The following is a 24,038-nucleotide window of genomic DNA, read 5'->3' on the forward strand; positions in this document are numbered from 1 at the left end:
CAGGCCTAAACCCAAATTTATCTCAGTTTTGAGCTCTATAAAAATGCAGATCATTGCTTTGCTATACGCTGCACATGTCGGATCAGAAAGTAAGAACCACAGAAAAGAAATATGCCAGTGATTAAAGAAACCAGTTATTGTCACATTATTAGTCACATATTTTCTGCTACAGCTAGGAGATCATTTGGTTTTTTCTAGAGATCAGCCATTTATCTTCAGGCAACCAAAGATTAAAGATTTCATCAGTAATTATCACAAATGGTGCCTTGAACATACTAATTAAAGATACTTGTCATTTTACTTTATAAAGAGCAGTATATCAGCTGTCTTAGTGTTTCAGAATAATTATGTGTTGGACATCTGCTGGAGTCCCAGTCACAGCTAATCACCATTTGCATCAGCAAGACACCCAAGGAATCTTTTAAAACCACCCATTACAAATGCATCCTAACACATGAAAGAAGTGTTTGCCGTTCAAGACTCACACCCAAGCAGAGAAGTCTGAGATGAAAACTAAAAGCATTTCAATGTAAAATTAACAATACTAGATGAAATTCTGATGTACACAACATTGAGAAGTTATAACTAAAAGCTATTTTAAATACTGGGATTTTTTAAAAAATTGATTTAAAAAAACAGTAATATGTGGCAGCTGTCTTAGACCCACAGAATCATATTAGATACTACAATTCTCACAATAGATCCTATTTGGGCACATCTCTAATGCACAATCACTGCAGAATCAAAGAATATTTTGAGCCGGAAGGGATCTACAAGGATCATCAAGCTGAGCTTTTAAGTGAATGGCCTGGACAGGGATCAAATCCACAACTTTGGGGTTACTAGCCCTTTGCTCTAATGAACTGAAATAATCTCAGGGTCTTCTCAGTTCAAGAGCTGAAAACATTAACTATTTGGCCAAAGATCCATAACTACAGAGGGAAAAAAAGAAGACTAAACCACAGATGACTGCTATGAGACATAAAAATGTGGGTTTGAAAAATGTTTTGGCGCTAGGCTAGAACAGCTCAGGTTTTGCATATGTTGCTGAAAAGATGAAAATATTAGCAAACTGTCTGTGGAAAAGAACATTTATCATCAACAAATTTTATTTGAATGACACTCCTGGTTCTTGTGTTATGCCAGGCATAAACCTCATGTCTTTTGGGATTGCTGCATCAATGCTAGATGAAAGAAGAACACTTCTCATCAAACACCAGCACCTTATTAATTAGAAATCATATGATTAATCAATCTGATTACTTAGAAGTCAATTTATCTGCAGTGCAACTGCTAGCCAAATGAAAATAAGATTACTGTGAGTACAGTTTATTAATAATCCCCAGTATGCCATTGATTCAACTTGATTATAACACAGCAGGCATGTGATGCACAGTATTACAAAGACATTAAACCAGCCTGACAACAGTGAATACAGAAGAGGTTTATGCTACTGGGTAAGGCACGGAAATCCTGAAGTGTTAGTAACCACTCAATTTGCAGATATGAAAGGAACAGTTTATTTTATTGTAGATAAATAAAACTACGGTTATTTTCCAGTATTCAGCTCTTAGGGCAGCTGAGATCACCTGAAAGAGTGAGTCAGTGTGGAGTTGAGACACAGACCTTGTAACATCCAAAACAACCCCTTGAACTTTCTCACACAGAAAAGCAATTTAGCAGACACAGAGGGGAATTCAGATTCCCCAAAGGGACACCAGTCACACATAGCTCATGAAGCTGTTTCGCCCCACTGCCATCTCCCATGACTGCAGTAGATATGATCCTATTTTGAACACATATCTACAGTGATATATATTCCCTGTGAGCATTGGTTATGGGCTGAAAATCACTTGAAAAAGTTCTAGTGCTTCTTATTATTTCATAGATTTTATTATTCTGTAGATTATTCTCTTCTAGTTTTTTGACAACAAAATTGTCTTTCTTCATATTTGTCTGACAACCAAAAATATCTTCTTTCAAATATCTTTGTTGTCTTAATTGTGCTTGATGGGAAAAGTGCAGTATCGATATAGAGAAAATGTTAGAGAGGGAGGAAAGGAGGAAAGGGGAAAAGTTCCCTGTTTGCTAGATAGGGGAATGAGAAGAGACAGAAAGACATTTAAAAATCATCTAGGTTTAAATAGAATTAATTATTATAACTACTCGGTTAAGCCAGGAGATGAGGAAAGTGTCAGTGATGTCCAGAAGTAATTTGGTGAGATCCAGGGAAAATGCACGTGTGCAATACAAAGCTGCTGGCATTAATTAATCTCCACAGTGAGAAGTCACAAGTGCAGAACAAGAACCCTTCAGGATCTGTCATTAAGTAGTGGCACCTCAGCAGCCCAAATGCACAAGATTGGGTTAGGAAGTGGAAAAAAAAGCTGATTGATGCAGACTATCTTTAAAAATTAAGGCAGTCAGTTGCCTTTTCAGTGAGAAAAAGCAAATCAGTGACATAAACTAAATGAGCACTTCCACAGTCAACCTGTAGGCCTATAAAGAGCATTAACTCTCTGATGCCTCCTAGTCCTATCAGGAAAAAAGAGGATAAATGGAAAGGATGACCTATATATGATATACCAAGGTAAGAGTCTTCCATTTTGTATTCAAGAAATATCCGGAAAACATAATTTGGCAGTTTTAATATCAAATTTCAGCACATTTCTGGCTTTCCTGAGGGTTTAAGACTACTGCAAATCCAGCCACTACTCTACTGTGTTCGAATCTTTTCTGAAGCATGAATAGTGAATTTTTTTAAAGTAGGGTAAGGTTCTTCTCTCCTCTCACAGAAGGCTCCCCTGGTCACATTCCCGTCTGGTTCCAAAAAAACCTTGCAGCATAAACTCAAAACACCATGCCACTAATCCATCTACCGCATGTGATGACACTAGTGATAGCAAAATTTACTTTTGTGATCCAATCTGCTTCTTGAATTTGTAGAATTTATACCAAACCTATGAAAATGAATAAATTGGGAAATTAGTAAAGCTTCAGACTCCACAAACTACACCTTTCCTGGGGTTTTATGCTTAGACCTGGGGAAAAGGTTGCAATGATTTAGAGTTCCTACACTGGAATTCTGAAGTATTCCGGTAAAGTATTCTGGAAGAATAATCTATCTGCAGCTGTCAGGGGAAAAATAAGCTCTTTTTGGTTTACTCACAATAACTAAGGCTAAAATAATGAAAGTCTTGACTGTTTTCAGTCCTTGAGTTTACTAAATAATCAGATTTGGTTCCCTAGAAAAGATACTAAACAGAAAGCACTTGCTCAGGACATGCATTTTAAGAGCTTAAGCCTGGAGATTTCTTAGATCAAAGAAAACCCAGAAATGCACATGAAATGTAGAAGGAGATGAAAATAGAACTATTCAAACTAAAAACTGGATAGACCAACTATCCATAGTCCATAGTCCAACCATGGACTAAATGTTCCATGGCAGTTTATGATATAAAAGGAAAGTAACCAACATCCCTATAAAATTGATTTTCCCATGTCCTGCCTCTCAGTGAAGCTATGTCAGCCTTCGAAGACAAGATCTATTAATGCTTCACCCTAGATTTAGCCAGTTGCATCAAATCAGAATTGTTTACAAACAGAAATATGTATGGTATATTTTGAGTTCTGTTATTCAACAGTTACTAATTCAGACATGCAGTAGAGAAGGTCCAAACAAAAATATACATAAAGTAATCAGAGAGGTCTGCAGGTTTTGGGGATTTTAATTTCATGAAAAGTATAGAATCCATTCTTATGCCCACTGGCTGTGAGGCAAAATTTTACAAACCAATTGAAGTTTATTAAATACATTCAAACAACCTGGAATCATATCTACAAGTTTTTAGACGGAAGAAAACTTTACCCAGAGGTAAGCACTTCAGCAAGGTAAGAACTAATATTACTCCTCTTCCTTCCCTTACAGCCTGATATAAACTTCCATAAAAACCAGCAGTCAGTCTCATGCCCTTTGCTTGGAGTTAGGTGTAGCCCCACAACAGTTTCTTTTCTAGCTCTGAATTATTTTTTTTTTTAAGTTAAGACAAGAGAGAATAGCTTTTGCTCATTATCATGCATCATGCAGAGTCAAAAAAGGCCACCATGGTCTATTAAATTAAAACACTCAACTCAATAACAGATGTCATGACTTATGGAGGTTTCTGAAGCTAAGCAAATGCACATCTGGCCATGTGGACTGTGCAGAATTATATTTATGATGGTTGGTGTGTGGCATTCTGATGACTGCAGGGTAGCAGTGTGCTAAAGCCAGTTCTTGGCAGAGAAATATCCTTTCGGTATTTCATAGTTCATCTGCTAGGATAATAATAATTGTATTGGCTCTGACTGGGATGGAGTTAACTTTGCCCATGGCAGCCCTCCCAGTGCTGTTCTGGGCATTGGTGGCTGCAGAGGTGTTGGTGGCACTGCAGTGCTTTGGCTCCTGCTGAGCATGATGGCTCAGGTTTATTTTTCAGATTCTGTGCTGCTTCAGTGTGTAGTTCTGAGTTTCATATTAGGGGATGTTAAGGTCTCTGCACAGAGCAGGTAGACAAAACAATTCCTTCTCTAGCTGGGGACCAAGGACAAATGATCCAAATCTCATGCCCAAGAGCATAAACATCATGAACTGAAGTGAGAAAACAAGAAGGATGGGACTTCATAAACTAAAGCTGTAATTGGACAATTACCTCCAATATGCAAATGGACCAGAACTTATAAAAGTGAGAGACCTCATGACTGGTTGCCCATTTTTTGTGACCATGTTGGATTCATCTTGGGTGTAGCCCTGGCTGGGCTCTTGTGCTGCCTAAGGTGTATCCATTGAAACCTTTTAATAATCCCTACTTTATTCTTTAACTCTGTTTGGTCTCTGTTCTAGGTCAGCCTTCTCAAGGCATCAAGCACCAGCACCAGCATTGTCTCCAACATTTCCCCATCAGCAGGGTGGGAGTAAGCAAAATCCTGGGGGGGGGACACAGCCAGGCCAGCTGACCCAACTGGCCAAAGGGATACACCACACCACAGGATGTGTGCTGAGCAAGAAAAGCTGAGGAAAAGGAGGTGAAGGGGGAGCATTCGCTGTTATAATGTTTGTGTTCCAGAGAAACCAATTCACACCCTGAAGCCCCACTTCTCAGGAAGTGACTGGACATCCCCTGCTAATGGGAAGGAAAGAAGGAATCTTTTGTTCTCCTTTGCTTCTGCACATGGCCTTGACTTTGCTTCATTAAACTGATTTTATCTTTACCCACAATTTTTCTCTATTGCACCCTGTCCTGGTGAGGAGGGGAATGATAGAATGTCTTGTTGAGCACCTGGCTTCCAGGTAAGGTCAACTCATCACAATTATCCTGCCATTAAAAAAAAAATATTCAACAGAGATAGGTAGAAGATAGAGTTTACAGCTAAGGAAGAAAGTAAGGAAGGAAATAAGTTGGTTTTTTTTTTTTTTCTAATTATAACAGAGCAAGGTTTTTTCCATTGAGACTAAAAGCAAAAATGGGAGGGGAGAGCTTTCCATTTCTCTTATTTCAACTTGTCTAGAGGATAATGAAAATAGGCACCACTCTCCATAGAAGACTCTCTCTAATGTAATGAGATTGGCCTAAAATACAAACAATTATTTAAATGTCTATGATGTGTACCAGAGAGGCAGAGGTTGAGGTCAGTTTGTTTGCCAAAAGCATACACTGACCCAATGTTTGGGACAGCAGCCTCAGGCCAAACATTCTCTCAGCCCTCGTTAATTCCCTGGTAGTTCCTCTGCACCAAGTGCTCTAGGCTTGCATATTTTTAATATTTATACAGAAAAGCTTTGACAGAAAAGGTTGAGGGAAGCTGAGGGCGGCATGTTAATCAGAAGCCTTGATTCAAGGTTTCTTAACAGGTTAATGGTTGCAATATTCTGGGGTGAGTTTCTAGAGCTGAGGAAACATTTTTGACAAAAAGAAAAAAACAACTAAAAAACAAATTCAAGACAAATCATAGCACTTAAAAACATAAAAAAGAAATTAGTAAAGAGATCAACAAAAATCAATAATCATTTTAAAACAACCAACTTTCTTTTAAAAATTGCACAATGAGCTCTCCTTTTTACTTGTGGTAAGTAGCAACATCAAAGACACACACTAACTGTGGCACAGTTGCATTGTGTGTAACACCCTGTCACCAACACACACACTACTCTGGACACAAAACCTGCTTTCATAGCATCCTTAATAATGACTCATATCCTCTGACTGTCATACACAAGAACTGAAACCAGGACCTTTTCCTGAATAATTAATTTCGCTTTCCAGCAGACACCTGGTTAGGTGAATCCTGTGTTAAAAGTGTCACTGTCCCTGGGGGGTATATCCATATATCTTGAACCATGAAATGGCCCATGGAGGTGGGGGCTGAACACCCAGGAATTGTGTAGCCAAGTGCCAGGTGGTTCATGCAGAAATGTTTGAAGGGTTGTTCTTCCAAAAAATCCCTCTACAGGAAATATAAAACCATGACATGTTCTCCACAGACTTTGTGGGTGCTCTGTGTGATGGAATTGAAGCAGGACATCATTCCTCATCCTCCTTACCTCTGAAGAAGTGGGTTTGCAGTAGCCAGCTCCAAACACCAGATTTTCTAATGACATACTGGACTGGTCTTGTCCTGCCTCCAGGCTGCCTTTACCAAGCCATGAACCTTTCCCTGGACGAGCAAAACTAGAAGGAGAAAAATTGAGAAGAAAAAAGTATTCAGAGGAGCATTGTTAGAGAAGAATCATTGTTGTCCCAGTATTATTTCCTTGCTTAGAAAAGATTTACAATTTGGGTGAGTTTTGATTTTGTTTATTTCAAGTTGCACTGTAAATTCATGTTTTCCTTGAAAATTATCATTGTCCAGTGTGCAGTAGCTTAAGTAATGTAAATTAAGTTTGCTTTCTAGGCATTCAGTAGAGTGGTTTGACTGTTATCTTTAACTCACTCCTTTCTCTGCTATCTTACAGATCTTTTTCCAGCATAACATCTCACCAACACAACCTTTCCATCTATCCACATGGATCACATTCTTATGCAACCTCTCATCTGTTTGCACCTTGATGGATGCAACATCTTTGTCCTTAACCACATCACCCTTCCTCACCAGCATGAGTTGTGCATGATCTCTCCTAATTACTGATATCTTTTCTAGCTCATCCCAAACTTATAGATTGGAAGCTTGGTTGCCACTTCTCACTCTCCCGTGGCTTTAGTTTTCAGCACCAAAAGAATAAGACTTCAGCCAAAAAAACATTTCTTTTTTCTGGGTGTAGTGTGATTTCATTGTTATCCAAATTCTTACTCAAAAAACTGTCAGAATGTAAGCTGTTTTATTCTCAGTGATGACTCTTGTGGTTAGTGCTCCCTTCTGGCTATATTTGTACATTTGCTATTGAACACCAAGAATCCATTAAGGGTGGAATAACCTGTCTGAAGTTTACTCAGCATCAAGCCCACCAGAGTATTGATGCACAGTCAGGGCTCATACTTGGATTAATCCTGAGCAGTACTTACACACCAGTTAATGATGCCTTTATATTCATTGGAGAGGAATTGGCATTTCCAGCATGAGTCATCTCTTGCTGAAGCAGTGATATCAAACAGATCAGAGGAATTTTACCCTCCAAGTATTTAATTCTAACTGTGGACTGTAAAGAGAGGCTGGATGACTGTCTCATCAACAACTGGAGATGAGAAAACCATACTGTTAGTCCCTCTGATAACAAATGCTGTACACAAACTACATCAATATTTCAAGAGGGAAATCAATCTGCTTATGGGGAATGCAATGAGTCAAATTACCAACTGTGATCACTAAAGTGCAATGAAAGTACCCAGAAGGGTTCTTTAAAAACACGCAGGCAAAGGTGGAACTGAAATAATGAACTGTATAGAAAAAGAGAAAAGACATTTGCTGTTTTTACCAAGGGCAGAGACAATGCCACTGGCTTTGTGCTACAGCTTCCAAACTGGGATCACCATCCACAGGTATCTGATGCCCATCCAAGCATCCTAAATCTCATTGTAGCCAGGAGACCTGGTCTGCTTGAAAGAATAAAACCTTCCAGGATGGAGAGCACAAAAAACATCTTTAAACCATAATGTGCCAGAACTAGAAGCCACAGGGAAGTGCCACTCCTGCTGCAATGCCTTTCCATTCTGAGTTTTTTTCTCTGTGTAGATGTGCATCAAGTGCCCATATCAGGTCAGATAAAACTAATGAACTAATATCTACACCAGATTCAGTTTTTAAGGACAGATGGAATTGCTGAGTGCTCTATAGAAACACACAGAAAACAGAGAATCATAGAATCACAGAACACCCTGAGATGGAAAGGAGCTGCAAGGATCACCAAAATCCAACTCTTAACCCTGCACAGGGCAGCCCCAAGAATCACACCTTGTGCCTGGGAATATTGCCCAAATGCTTCTTGAACTCTAGAAGGATTTATATTAAAGATACAAACAACAAAAAAAATCTTAATAGCCATACAAAAGATGAGGTTCTGGTGTGAAACAGTTTTGCAACATTGCAAAAAGAATGACAAGCAAAATTACAAATTGGACCAGTTTCAGAAGGTTAAACACAAATCCCTGTCTTGTCTGTAGAAGAAAACTGCTGCTTGTTATAGATAAATACTGGCAAAAAGGTCATTCCATAAGAAGGAGGATGGGGTAGAACAAATCAGCAAATATCTATTCTTGCTTATGTATATTTTAATTTATGCAATCAAAGCAATTTCCAGCTGGTTGCTTCTAAGCAGCATGGAGCCTTTCCATGTATTTCCTACATGCACCATTTAAGATAAAAGCAATAAATAAACAAACAAATAAATAAAGCTATTTCCAACAGACAAGAGCTATACACTGCTCTGAATAATTTCAGCTGTTATTGAACAATGTTGTCTGCTGTGGTCTGCTGGAAAGGTTCAAGAAACAAAAATAAAAATGATGTGGTATCAGAGAGAGAAGCTTAAACAAATGTTCTGTGCACATGAAAAACTCCTCATTTGAATATGAGCAAAGCTTTCAAAGGTTTAAAGGGAAAGAAGAGCAGTTTTTAATGCCTTTTTTTATTTATCTTTTGCTTTTACATCAGAGAACGGGTTTTAATCTCCTGGTTTTATGGAAATTGATTTCACATAGCACTGTAAAACAAAAACCTTCTTTTGGGAAAAATGCCAAAACATCATCAGTCTGCTGAGGGTAAGTTTAAGTGGAAGGCTTAAAAACTGCTGAGTCCCTGTAATGTTATCTGAAGTACATTATGATGGAAGAAAATTTTTATTAGCAATAACAGGATCATTTGCTACATCAATTATTTTTTCGCTGTATTTATTTCTTCTAATTATTTCTGTAAACATTCTCATTTGTATGAATCATGAACCTTGGTTACTTATGTGTCCATTTGGACTATCTATTTAATAGCACTGATTTAGCATCAACATTTAGATCCTTATCCAGTATGATAACCTCAGATTTTAATTGGAGTCAGGATAAAAAAGGTCAAAAGAGGTAACGTGTGCACCCAAGAGGATTAAAGTGTGTGCAGAACTATTAATATTTTCAGTGAAATATTTCATGGGTTCTCTTTGAGCTGGCCTTTTGATGATGTTATCCATGGGACCATGAGTGGCACAGGTAAACTGGCTCAGATCACCAAGAGAATTTGTAGATGCCTAGCCCTGGAAGTTTTTAAGGCCAGCTTGGATGGGGCCCTGAGTGACCTGGTCCAGTGGAAGGTGTCTCTGCCCATGGCAGTGAATGAGATGATCTTTAAGGTCACTTCCAACCCAAACCATTCTATAATTCTATTATTTTGTACCCTTATCCTTCAAAGGAGTCTCCCAATTATTGCAGCAGTCATCTGTGGACACACAGTACAGTAAACTGCCTTGAAAAGTCCATTTTTTTCCTTCATTATGGCCTGCAAGATCCAGCAATCAAAATTTAAGACCTTTCTGACTCAGAGATTATATTCAAGCAATTATTTCCAGCAGTCATGGTTACCTTCTATGAATTTGTGTCCATGACTTTGTGATTTATACTTTTGGCCTCTGTAACATCTTTTGGAATGAATTGCTTGTTGTAATAAGTGCTGAACTTTCTGGTTCGTTTGAACTTGTTATTGCAGAATTCAATGTGGCAACATTAGGTTGTTGTGAATTCATTGTGGCAACACTAGGTTCTTGTGTAGCACAAAATATTAAATTATCATTCCCTGGTTTTTTCTCTTCTGTGGACAATTATCTTACATATAAATGAAATTAAGTTTCCAAGCATAATAAATTGAATGGCCTTGATAAATGTTGATTCAGATGTGTTATTGAAGCAAATCAGAAAAATTACTTTAGAGTAGTTTAATAGAAAACCATGCTCTCTTTTAGATTCACCTGCCCAAAAAAGAAATAATTTTCTTTCTTTTGTTTTGGGTTTTTGGGCTTTTTGTAGCAAGGAAGGGTTTAGTTATTTGGGGTTTTTTGGTAAGCAAAACAATTTTTTTCACAAAACAAAGTTTTTAGCAGAATGGGGGAAAAAATTAGGATCTGATTCTTGCTTGGGGAAAAAAAAAAAAACCTGTCTTGTATTATATGAAATTATCAAACTGTAAAAAAAACCCAAACAACCTCCATAGATACAATCATCCCATTTCTAATGACAAGAAATTTCAATCTTATGAGCAAACCAGGAGTGGAAATTCAAGAAATGAATTTGTATCCCATTTAGGCCAGATCCTTGGGAGAAACTACTTTTTTATATCTCAGTCCCTTTTACATAAAATACTACTGCTTTAAAAATTGAAAATATAAGTCAGTCCCATAGAAATAGCATAACTCAGGATTAAACCCTCACAGTCCTCACTAACATCTATTTGCATTTCACCAGTAACTGCCTTCTCCTGCAGATCAGAAAAATTGTAGTGACAACAATAATTTCCCTCATTGTTTTAACTCAAACCTTTAATATAGCTTTTGGCAAATTCCTATTGGCACATGGCCATAGGGTACATGGGTGATCTCTTATTTTTTATGAGAATAATCTGTGGATGTTTACAGATTGTGTTCTTCTAGACATGATCCTCTCTTAGCCAAGGAGTTTCACTAAGGTTATAATCAGTGACTGTAAAATGTTCTGAGCTTTTTGGGTAAAATTGATAAGGTTTATTAAAAATAAATTTTAATGAAAATACATATCTCTCCTTAGATACCAAACAGAGTTGAGGGGGGATCTGGTTTGAAATCTTTAGTGATTTTTGACTGCTGGAAAATTCTGGCTCATTTGTCCTGAACTTAACCTCAACTCCTATAAAACTTGAAAGCAGATAAAGCCATGTGATGATATTTAATTTACTTTTGAGTGGGATTTTTCGTTTTAAATTTGACTCAGAAATTATCATGCTTTTCTTATGTGATTTCTCAGCTGGTAGCACAGGAGAATGACATGACAAAGTGGATGTTTACCTTTGCAGATATGAAACAAACTACCAAATAAAAGAAAATCCAAAGAAACAACCACCCAGTTATTACAGATTAATTCCTAGAGGAAAATAATATAAGCCTGTATTCTTCTAATAAATATATTATGGGAGGAATAGCTCTTTACTGCATAAAAATTCCATTTTCTTTTTACAGATTAATTTATTTGCTAACAGGGTGGAGAGGCGGAATAAGTGAAGAACTTTAGTCCCCAGTATAAAATTTGTGCAGTTTCAGACACCAGCTGCCCATAGGTAGGAGACAACAACACTTCCAGCTGTAGGAGAATGGACCTGCATAATTTGCACCCACATTCAAGGTACACAAGGCAGCGCAGTGTGTGTATAATTTATAGATAGATCAGTTGTGCTTTTGAGGAACAGGAGAATGCCTGGAAATAAACAAATTTAGGTGAGATAAAATCGCTCAAGAAGGGCCGGGCTTGGCCTAATTCCTCAGTGCAGTGAAGCAGAGAACAAGATCAGGGCTAGATCTTTAAATGCACTGTGTCCCTCTGATTCTGTTTTCTCTTCCAGAAAGAACAAGGTAAAGGTGCTGAAAAATTGAGTATCTGTGTCTTGGTTGCTCTACCAATAAAATTTATATAATATTATTTCCCCATCTCAGATTCCACCAAGATTTCTTGGTTTTCCACAGTGATTTGGAGATTAACAATTAAGAATTCAATGTAAACAAGTAAAATTCTGAAAGCCTACTTTGTTTATTTTCACATAAACTTATGTATGGAATTGGGGAAAGGAATAGAAAGTTGAGGAGAATCCAGAAAGCTGGGAAAAAAAAAAAAAAACCCTTTCATGTGCAAGCAAGGGGAAACAGGTTTGCCAGCTGCCCATGGCAAAGGATCTGCTTATCTGCAGCAATTCCAAGACTGGCTTTTTTTAATTTCCTTGGTGGTTTAGATTTTTATTTTTTGGGAAGCAGTGAAGAGCTCTCTAGAATTAATGAGCCATGTTTCTTGTGTTTGCCTCCTAAGTGAGTCCAATGTAAGTGAGGCACTGTGCTTGCAGCATGCCTGAGACTTTGCAGACCTCTACACCACAGACCCACCACATTTTCCTTTGGAAAAGAAACGAAATATTTCTTGAAGTCTGAGTTATGCTGGAGTAAAATGTCTTTCCTAACAGCTGCAGCTGGGCTAATGAGCACTGGCTGCACTCTCAGTCCTGGCTAGTGACAGGGAGCTAAGGGAGAAGTCAGTGCCTCGAGCCAGAAACCAAACTCATCCATACAAATGAGAAAACTTGAGTGCAAAGCCCCCACCTCTCCTCCTCCTCACCTTCCTCTTACCAGTGTCTGCTCACATTTAGCCCCTGGATCTTAGGGAAGAGAATTGAAGGGATTTGGTCTGTGCCTCAGCAGCGGAGCAGTCTCAACCTTGGACATTGTTCCTTTATTTTGGTTATCTTTTGATATGAGCTCACCTGCTCATCTCCTGTCACCCTGGGTAAAATGAGGTTGCCAGAGGCAAGCCCTCAGCTTTCCAAAGAGAACTGCCACTTGTGTCATATTAGGATGTGGCATCCAGCTCCTGCTGTGGGTTCTGCTCTAATTCTCCCACATTCTAAATGTCTGAAATTCAACTCCATGATCTGCAGGGGCCAGAAGCACTCAGTGCAGACACCACAGCAGCTGTCCCTGCTCTGCCCCAGCACAGCTCCAGCCCTGGTGTCGCAGTGTCCTGCTGTGCCTTGGCAAAGGGTTTGGGCTTAGGAACCCCTCACATGTGAGGGGAGAAGTGTTTCAGGTTAAGGGAACAGCTATCACAGCCACTGACCCTACAGTGCAGTTCTTCCCTATTATTCCACTCCTGCCTAGAAAGGTCTTGAACTTGGTCCCTGGCAGTTCAGCTTCCTGAGACACTCCTGGGCTGCTTTTTAGAGAAGTCAAAGATCTCTAAGGATCAGAGAAAGAGTTTTGAACCAAGATCTGCCTCAGTACTCTGCAAGGACAAGTAAAACCGAGCAGTCTCTTCCCTGCTGCAGATGGATGCAGCTGCCCAAGGAGCAAAGAGATGTGGAAATCCAAGCACCAAAGCATCACACCATGCTTGTGGTCATCCCACAGGCCCAGCAAATATGATTTCTCTGGAGATAAGTGGGCCCACAGGACCCTCATGAGGTTCAACAGATCCAAGTGTCACCCTGAGTTTGGATATTCCCAGGTAAAGTACAGACTGAGACTCGTTGAGAGGAGCCCTGCAAAGAAGAATCTGAGGGTTCTGGTGGATGGAAAACTAGAGAGGAGCCAAATTTGTGCAGCTCAGAAAGGAAACCACATCCTGGGCTGCATCCAAAGCTCCGTAAGCAGCAGGTGAAGGGAGGGGATTGTGTTCCTCTGCCCTGCCCTTGTGAGACCCCAGCTGCAGTGCTGCATCCAGCTCTGGCATCCCCAGCACAGGAGATTGTGGGATAGTGTGGATCTCTCAGAGCAGGCCCAGAGGATCAAAAGTGATCAGAGGGCTGGAGCATCTCTCCCCTGAGGGCAGGCTGAGAGAGTTGGGGTTGTTCAGCCTTGAGAAGAAAAGGTTCCAGGGTGACATTGCAGCACCTTTCAGTACCAAAGGGTAGCTTGTAGAAAAGAGCAAAAGAGATGTTTGACAAGGGGAGGTAGTGATAGGAAAAGGGGAAATGGCTTTATAATGAAAAAGAGATTTATTTCAGACTTTAGGATGATTTTTTTGGGGTTTTTTTTTGTTTTTTTTTTTACTGAGAGGGTGGTGAGGCCCTGGTGCAGGTTGCCCAGAGAAGCTGTGGCTGCTCCATCCCTGGAAGTGCTCAAGGTCTGGTTGGATGGGACTTGGAACAACCTGGGACAGTGGAAGTTGTCCCGGCCCATGGAAGGGGAGTTGGAACTAAAATATCTCTAACGTTCCTTCCAACCCAAACCATTCCATGGTTCTGTGCTGACAAAGCTGGAGATGAGTTCACTCAAAGTCTGCCTCATCACCTTCCTACTCAGCCTCTCACTTTCTCAGTAAATCCACAAAGCCATTAGCAGTTGCCATGAACTTGGACTCTGTCAAAAAGCTGTGTTACACTTTTTAGAAAAGCTGAATCACAAAATTCCCATCCAGAAGCCTGCAAAGGATCCCAGACGTGAATTTCATTCATGCTCAGGCTGGTAAAAGGTGAGGGCTTCAAAGTCTCAAACCTAATGTAATATTTATTATATCAGAATTTTTAACCAGGACAAACATCAATATCAAAATGTTCACTTGTCAAAGAAGCAGGAGGTAATGGAGGCACCCTGGAAAGGTTTCCCCAGCAGGAGCTGTTTGTGAGTCTTCACAACACTGAAGGGAAAAGCCTGGATTTGTCTTGCTGGTTTTCCTCTTTAAACACAAAAAACATGGAAGAACTTGAACAAAAGTATCTATTTTGTCATCAGAGCTGACAAAATATGAAAAGCTGAGTCCACATGGCATGTATGAGCCTATAGATGTGCCTCAGGCAAAGTGGTGTTGCAGGAAAACGTCAATACAGCAGTGAATTTCAATTTTACATAATTATTTTCAGGGTAGGTCTAGAACTTGCAATTTTACAGATAGGTCTACAGATATGTGTAGGAATAATGTGTATATACATTATATACACATTACAGGTTCAAGGTTGCAAATGAAACCACAGTGAAACACTGCTAGATTTTTTTTTCTTTCATAATGTACTTATTCCCATCTTTGGATGTGTTCCAGGCCAGCCTGGATGGGGCTTTGAACAGCCTGGTCTAGTGGCAGATGTCCCTGCCCATGTCAGGAGGGCTGGAACTAACTGATCTTTAAGGTCCCTTCCAACCCAATCCATTCTGTGATTGCATGATTTGGTTTTTTTTTTTTCTATACTGTGACAAAAAAATACTCTATAGTCATTCAGTTTCTATTGCGTTATGAAAAAAAAATTGATTCTTTACTTAATTTTTTAATGCTCCCAATAGCCTCCAGTGAAAAATGATAAAAAGGTAAGTTCTGAGCTGTGGGAAACCCAAATAAGTTTTAATTGGCTGGTTTTGTTTTAGAGTGCTTGGAGGTGCCATTTATTTTACATTACTGTCTTCATCCTGATTTATACATAGAGAATGCATGATATAAAAACTCTTTGGGTTTGGAATATTTATCAAGAAGAAGATAAATCCTCACTATCACTCTTTAAAATGATTTTATGGGCTTAAGCAAATGAGACTGTATATTGTGTTGCCAAAAATCTTCATTCCACCACATTAAGTAAATGCATTGTATACTTCACAAATGTCCACAAAATAGTATTTTAAAAGCTATAATAATCTGACTATGGAGCAGTTGCTCATCATGTGATTTATGCCTAATAACAGTAACAAGGCTGTGCAAGGCCATTCATTAGAGGATAACACAGAACTGGAAACAGTCATTAAGCCTCTTAAGCTATTGTTCTTTCATCCTTTCCTGTAGTAGAACAATGAACAAATTATCTGATCAAAACTCTCTGGTTAGAAGTAATCCGTTACAATCTAATTCACTGTTTAAAAAGTCAACACATAGAAAATCAGAGATACAGCAGTTACCTGTATCATATCAGCAGGACACAGATATGTCACTCTGATCTGCTGGTATGAGACACATCCCTGCCACATCTCACAGCATCATTCAGCCTTAGAATGGATTGGTTTGGAAGGGACCTTAGAGGTTATCTTGTTTCAGCCTTCCTGCCATGGGCAGGGTCATCCTCCACTAGACCAGGTTGCTCAAAGCCCCATCCAATTTGACCTTGAGCAGTTTCAGGGATGGGGCAGCCACAACTTCTCACAATCTCAGTCTCAGCCTCTTACAATCCCAATTCATTCTGTGGAATCATGTTCAAGCAATCCCTTTACACTGATAGAGAAATGAAACAAAGAAGAATTAAGTCAAAACACCAAACCTGAGGAAAACAAACTCTACAGATTTGTCTATCCTTTCTGACACCGCACTCTTTGCACAATATTTGACAAAATTAAGATTTCTTGGTCATTTCAGAAAAAAGACCTTGCTGGAGTTAAGGGAAGCTGAACAAATATGAATGTTGCATTTTACTTCAAAACCAAAGGAGCTCTCTCCCTCCCTCCCTCCCTCCCAGCCCTCTCTATCGCACGGTCTGACAAGATTGGACTCTAAGTAAATTGCCAGAAAGACCTTTGCTTCCCTTCACCTGCTCTAAATATTAGAGGATATTGACCTCCAGCCCTGTTTTACTTAAAGTAGTTCTGAATTATTTTCTTGTCATTATGAATCAGATAACACAGAGCACACCTAGACCCCATAGCAGCTGGTATTAGAGTGCTGCACAGTCAAACCAGATGATGCTGCAAAGGAAAATCCAGTGGAGCCTTAGCCAGCACTGACTCCTGCGTGCCTCCTCCAAACCACTTTATGAATTATGCTCATGCACAGAGGCCATGGATGAGTCCAGCTGCCATAAATGCTTTACAAATCATCAGACAGGAAAAAAATGCTTTTAGACTAAAGACGAAAAACAACCAAGGAAAACACAATTTGTGCTTTCCTCATTACAGATGGAGAATAGAGATCAAGGCTAATCCAAATTCTTAACCTCTTTCCAAAAATGTTGTTATTTTTTGACCAGACCTCCAGTGTCTTACCAAGGGAAGAGGCCTGTGTCACAGTTTTGTTCTAAACCCCAATCTCCAGCCTTTCATCCCAGGACCAAAAAAACCCTTTAAATTAAATTATCCTCTCTACTTCTCCCATCCAGTGAGCAAACTGTATGAGACAATCCAGCAGAGGAAGCTCCCCTGCCTTCCCACAGGTATTCCTGTGCCCATTACCTGATCAGAGGCTGGTGCAGAGCCACCAGGGAGGCGTGCACCGTGACGGAGACCACGGACAGGTGGAAGTAGTCGAACATGACAGGAACGTGGTGGTGCAGCCCCCGGCGGGGGTGGAAGTGCAGGCACAGAGTGCGGCTGCTGATCATGGGGATGGCTGGCACGTCCCTCAGCCTGCAAGGAAAAGGGGTTGGCAGGGGTCAGTGAAAGGCTGAGCTGGTACAGTGCTACAGGCAACAGACAGAGATGGCTTGAGGAGAAATTTTGTCACTCTCCAGCTTCGTAAGTGTTAATGTAACTTAAGAGCATCTTGTGCTGTGCTCGTGCCAAACATAAATATTAATACTAATGTAGATGTAATTAATATAAATAGAAATACAAAAAACATAAAGAACATATGCAGTTATATATGAATATACAGTATAGAAGAAGAACAGATGTGACACAGTTCTGGTTTTCCCTGGTGATTGCCCTTGATGTCCAGATATGCACTAGTAGGTACATCAAGATCTAAATAGCAGAAGCAAATGCATTTAGCAAACTGTTCAGTTTATTTGAGTGTTCATAGATGGTACACCACACTGCTTGTGTGTGGCATTCACATTCTCTGAAAAAACCCCTCTGCCCAGGATTTTTCTCCTGGGAAGCTTAGAAGCCTCAGAGAAAAGGAAAACAATTCTTATCTCATTTTCTTCTCCTCTGTTTTGATCATGTGGAATGTGTTTGGAGATTGTTTACCCACAGGTGATTGTTTCATTGGATTCTGGTGTGTTGTTTTGACTCTTTGGCCAATCAAGACTCTGGAAAGAGTGATGAGTTTTTCATTATTATCTTTTTAGCATTTTAGTAAGTATCCTTGCTGTATTATTTAGTATAGTATAGTATAGTATTCTTTAATATAATATAGTATCATAAAGTAATAAATTAGCCTTCTGAGAACATGGAGTCAGATTCATCATTCCAGCCTTCATCAGGACATCTCCCAGCAAATACAATACTTGTGTTCTTCCGTGCAAGAACAATCAACTCAGGCAATCTGTGAGAGTTAGAAGCAGTCCTCTGTCAGACACAACTGAAAATATTCAGAGTACCTTTCCAGATTGTCAATCTAAAAAAAAAAAACTTTTTGGAAGAGGCCAAAATTCAAAAGAGAAATTGACTTAACTGCAGAGAAACAGTACAAGTTGGATTAGCTTCTCTGGGTTTTGGGTTGGTTTCTTTCTTTGGGTTTTCTCAGTAAATAAAAGTCAATACTTTAATTAAAAGTTTGTTTATAACTATTCCAGAATAACTATCCTAGCGTGCAGTCAACCACATGACATCTGAGTCATCTACAGGACAAGAGACTGAGCTGTAAACTTGGAGCATGCCAAAACAGATCCTCCCAATGCAAGTGAAACTTCTAAAGAGGAATTATTTTAAGGCACTAAAGACACTTCTGAAGATAATTGTTTCCCAGAGCTCAGAAAACCTAGGAGTAGATGGTTGAGTGGTGCATGGTTAGTTCCAAGAAACGTTTCAATGATATTTGCAGTATATAATTTTCTAAAAAATCACGACTTTTGTTTCTAGTAAATCACACTAATCTTTCAGGTGATAACAGAAATTAGGTGTAGGGTCTAGAGCACAATTCCATAACCTAAAGGTTTCAGTTCTTTTTATTTTTGGCTGTAACTTAATGTTTGTTTTTTTCTCTCTTTAAGACCCATAAGCACTGATAGTTAAGTCCCCCCTGCCTGAGAGAACAAATTTTCTCTTTTTGCATCTTGAAGGTAACAGAAATATGTGCTTGAAATTTGTTTGTGTACTCTGTGGGTTTGAACAAAATCTCACAGGAACAGTCTCAGCATGAAACACAGCTCAGATGATTTCTCTGCATCCCCTCCCACTCCCCATAAATGCTACTCAAGTCACTGGAACCTTTTCCCAGATTTAGTGAGGCTCAAAAACATCTGGGATCACACTTCCTGCTATGTCTCAGGAAGGCATGCTACTCCTACTTCACCTAAGATTACAGAATCAAATTCAGTTAGAGGAAATCAAATTCAATAAGAAAACTACTTCCTCCTAAAATGTAGAGGCTATTTTCTAAATAGAAGAAAAGTGCTTAGCATGCTCATAACTCCTGTCTTCAGCCAGAAAATACTTCATTGCCTCCTGAAATAAATGCATTCCTGAGTCACAGACCCTGACCATATGGAGGTCAATGATGATATTCCCTTTAACAGCAACACAGATAGACTTAAAACCTTTGAGAAACTTACACTTCAAGGAGAAAAAACTGTTCTCCCTTTAAGCAGGAATATGAGATCCACACTTCAAATACAGAGGGGAGAAACAGGAAAGCTTCAACACTAAGGCAAACGGGAGCCTTATCAAAGCTCTCCTTTTTTAAAAAGGACTCATCATCAAAGTAATTTTCCGGTTGAACAGACCCCCACATTACCAACGGAGTTTTAAACCAGCACTTACTGTTGGTCACTATCAGTAAAGTGCAGGTCCAGCTTGAGCTGAAAATCTGCCTCATTCAATGCATCTTCCACCTGCAAAAAGAGAGAGACAAGGTTACCTTTGTAAGCTGGCACCTACAACACACAAGGCCAAGGTGGGTGGGTTTGTCTGATAAGAGCAAAGGCAAAACCACACAGCAACAGCAGCATGACAGCACAGAGGCAGAGAGAAGCAAATGTGACAGTGAGTCGAGGTAATTGCTGAAGGAGTCAGAGGAAACCAGAGCAGTCAGAGGTGTTTTCTGCCACCAGGCACCATGGCATGTCAAAAAAATCACTCCAGACAAGAGGAACCAGAGAGCATCAAGCTCTGCATTTATTGGATCCTTGCTCTTGCACACCAAGATCAAGAAAAGCATTTCTGAGGCTGCTTTCCCTCACTGAGTGAGCCTTTATTTGGTTCATCTTATCAGCTGCAAAAAAAGCAAGGACTAGGTTTTCCTGGATGAGAAACAGCCACAAATCTGTGTGATCACCTACCTGTAACTAATAAAAATTTCAAATTTTACAGCTTAAAACATTCAGAAGTGGCTCAAATAATTCTGGAAATTTCTGATCACTCATCATTGATCTTTGAGTTTACGTCTCAGCAAACGAAGGCTTTCCTGGGCCACAGTCACTCTTTCAGGCCCTTAGCAGATTAATGGAGGTAGTTTGCCATTGATTCTCATGTAGACCACTTTCTTTCCAAAACTCAAAGGCCTTGGTTGTTTTATAAACTAAAACAGAGGTTTAACTTGTACATAGCGGAAGGTGTCTGCATGTGGAAGGATTCTGCTCACCAAAACTACTGAAGAAATCATGTGTGGTTCACTGGTAGCTCCATTCTAACTCATCTAACAGGTCCCACCAGTAAAATTACCCATCTTTTATTGCCAATAAAATAGTTTTATTGGATTTTTGGAGACAGGCTAGTAGTTCATTACCTTCACTGGGAAGGAAATAAATTGGATAACACATCCCAGCTTGGCACAGTTAAAACAACTGCAATCAATGGAAATAAATAAATTAGAATAGAAGAGGATTAAGCTGTCCAGCACTTTTTTAATCACTCCTTTGAAATGTCAATTCTTCCCCAAGAAAAATAGGTTTAGTAGAATGAAAAAATTAGTTTTTAACAACTTAAATAGACATATGAACAAAAAAATTTACACATTTTATAACCAAAATAGTTGTTTTCTGTGAATGTAAACATCCTTTATAGCTGACAGAACACAGCAGGAGGTACACAGAAATAAATGTGGAAAATTGAAGTTATTCACTGGGGTGTGATACTATAAATACAACACTTTTTTGCCACAAAAAGGTGAGATATATGTGTTCTATCTTATGTCAGTGGAAAGCAGCAAGTAGAGGCAGAGAGTGACCTGCTCCATCCTGAGGTACCTACTGGAGAATGACAATTACTTTCTATTAGTGCCTGTCTCTTTCCCATTGACAACAGGTAGAGCTTTGAGAAATATCTTGGTCTAGATACATTTGCATTTTAGATTGCTCAAAACAGGCAAGATGAACTCTGCTTTCCAAAAGTGATCATCATCTTCTTAACAACAGAGCAGAGACTACAGTAAAAATGCACTGAAGGCAACATCAGAGGCATCTACCCTGCTCTGACAGAGAGGATTCATAAAATAAATAACATAAACCATGTTCAGGCAGGTTTCCCAAAGGTGAAACTGCATTGACAATGTACAATCTTTTCCTGTTTGGTAAGAAAATTGAGATTCAAGGATTGGTTGTGCTTTGAAGAAATTCTGAAAGATGTTAAATTTAATTCCTTCTGAAGTAATATGGTATTTTTTCTAGCATGGCCACAGGCATAGAGATGTGAAGGGAAAATTCCCACTTCTATATACTGAAAATGTGCTTTCTCTTTTGTGATTGCCTCAAAATACCTGGAAGTATGCCTTTCATTAAAAAAACAAAACCAGAAACAAACCACAAAAAAAAAACTCAAAAAAAACCCCCAACCTTTTTCCTTTTTAATGAGTTGCTATCACTAAAAATCACAGTTGCAGTGGCAAAACAAGTAATCATTACTGAAGCTAAACTGTGAATTCCAACTAGGAATTCAGTACAGTGCTTCAGACAAAGCAAACCTCCTCCTCCTCCAAATAAAGGGGATGAAATTTTGGGTCTGTGCCCAGCCCTGCTGAGCACCTGCAACAGCCCCTGAGATCTGAGTGTGTGCTCCAAACAAGTTCAGTATCTGGTGACACTTGCCCCAAACACCTTGAGGCAGTGAGCAGATGCCTGAGAGACCAAGAGATACTCTTCATTGCATGGGGTCATGCAGTAAACTGCATAAATTAGATATTTTTAATCCCAAAACTGTATTGAAATCAGACTGATCAGAATAGGGCAAAACCCCTCTCTTAGGTTGGAAACAGGGGTATTCTATTCCTATGTGTTAGAAGTGGGGCAGTTATCTTCTGTTAATTGGGCAGTTTTTCTTTATCCCTTCCACAACCAATCCTCCCTCCAGGACATCTCTTCTGTTAATGGGCCAGTGAGTGCCACAGCATGGCTGATAAAATTACATCATCCCTTTGGAAGATGCTCTGCCCAGGAGGAGGAGCCAAGCATTCCTGCCTGGATATAATCTGGGGTTTGGAACACCACAGCAGCCTTCTCTACTGGATTCCCAGAGAAGCAGTTTTCTTCTACATTGGATTCTATTGGAGGAAGATCAGGCCCATCTACAACATTCCTGGACCTTCAGAAGAAAACTCCACCCTTCTCCAGGACCACTGCTCCAACAGAACCACAGCTGGCACTGCAGGAGGGCTGAGCCACCATCTAATGGGACTGCTGCCACCACCCTGACACACAGGGTGTCAAGTCATATTCTGACGGTTAACAGATTTTTTGGTTTGCACTCTTACATTTGTATTTTTTTTAAGTTTTCCTAGTAAAGAACTGTTTTTCCGATTCCCATGTCTTTGCGTGAGAGCCTTTTAATTCCAAAATCATGATAATTCAGAGGGAAGGCGTTTACATTTTCCATACACCTGTCTTTTCAAACCAAGACCACCCCACATAAAACCGATCAAAGTTCCCACTACAGAGGTAATGTTTTCCTTTTTCCCTCCCTAATATTTAACCATTTAGCCAGAGTGTCAAAGTGAATGATCTGCATGTCCCAGATCACTTAAATTACTCTGGGAAATACAAAATCTAATTTACTGTCTTATTCCAGCTTGCCTCACTCTTTTCTCACCCTGCTTCTAAATTTTCCCTCAACAGGGCCAGCAAGAAAGAAGCCAGACCAGTTATCTATTCTACTGCAGGATGAGAGGCAAAGCTTCTTCTCTAATAAAAAAAAAAAAAAGCAAAAGCCTATGAAAATAAATTAGAGTTCTTTGTAGCAATAAATTCTGCTCCAGCCCTGCAATATTGTTTCCTTTGAATTCAAAAAATGCTGTATACTGGGACAATATAGAAAAAGACATCAAATAAACTAAAGAGTTTAAAGAACCATTTATATGGTGGAATTCATGTTCAGTGCCACTTCTAGGCAAATAATAGGGCTTCCTTCTGTTTAATACCAGGCAAAAAAGAAAAAAAAAGTATTTACATATTTAAGGGTACCTAGGGTTATGCTAGAGGAGGGGAAGAATTAAAAAAAAAAAGGCAAATAATCTAATTTGGACATACATATTGGTTTTGTTGTTTGGTCATTTTTGTTTGTTTGGGGTTTTTTTGTCTGAGTTTCTGTCAGCAAAACATCTCATCAGCAAAACTACCTGATCACCAGGAAGAACAATGCTCCCCAAATATAATATTGGATAATTCCAGCTCTTACAGCACAAACTGCATGGTGTGTATGAACTCAATTCTTGCATTACCCAGAATAACTCCTTTGTCCATTTATCATAAATTCCATCCACAGACAAAACCAGTGAACAGAACCTTCACCCTGAACCAATAAAAATCACCATAGCACACAAGAGGCACAAAAAAGGATTCACATCTGTTGTGTGCTAAATAAATTAAAAGTTATGAACACAGATGATATTTAAAACACTTGAAAAATCTCTAGCTGACTTGCCAACACCACATTGCAAGGATTTCATCCAACACAGGAGATTATGTGACAAAGATACAAAACTGTCTCTGAATAGTTGTGGATGTAGTAGTGGCATACTTCAGTCTCTCCCACATTTATATCAAATTTGCAAAGCTGTGGAGGACAAGACAGCAAAGCAGTAAAA

General features: G+C 39.3%; 1 protein-coding gene across 4 annotated transcripts in view; it reads right to left on the bottom strand.

Annotated features, from left to right (window-relative positions):
• FAM135B (family with sequence similarity 135 member B) overlaps positions 1-24,038 on the bottom strand; it is a 205,570-nt gene that overhangs the window by 55,144 nt on the left and 126,388 nt on the right. For all 4 annotated transcript variants that reach the window (XM_064706723.1, XM_064706720.1, XM_064706724.1 and 1 more), the window contains exons 5-7: positions 19,787-19,857; positions 17,315-17,488; positions 6,581-6,707 (exon numbers count right to left, since the gene is read on the bottom strand). In XM_064706723.1, coding sequence (XP_064562793.1) covers positions 6,581-6,707; positions 17,315-17,488; positions 19,787-19,857 — 372 coding nt within the window. The remainder of the gene's footprint in view (positions 1-6,580; positions 6,708-17,314; positions 17,489-19,786; positions 19,858-24,038) is intronic.

This window comes from Zonotrichia leucophrys, chromosome 2 (assembly GCF_028769735.1).
Source record: "Zonotrichia leucophrys gambelii isolate GWCS_2022_RI chromosome 2, RI_Zleu_2.0, whole genome shotgun sequence".
In the NCBI taxonomy this organism is placed as follows: domain Eukaryota; kingdom Metazoa; phylum Chordata; class Aves; order Passeriformes; family Passerellidae; genus Zonotrichia; species Zonotrichia leucophrys.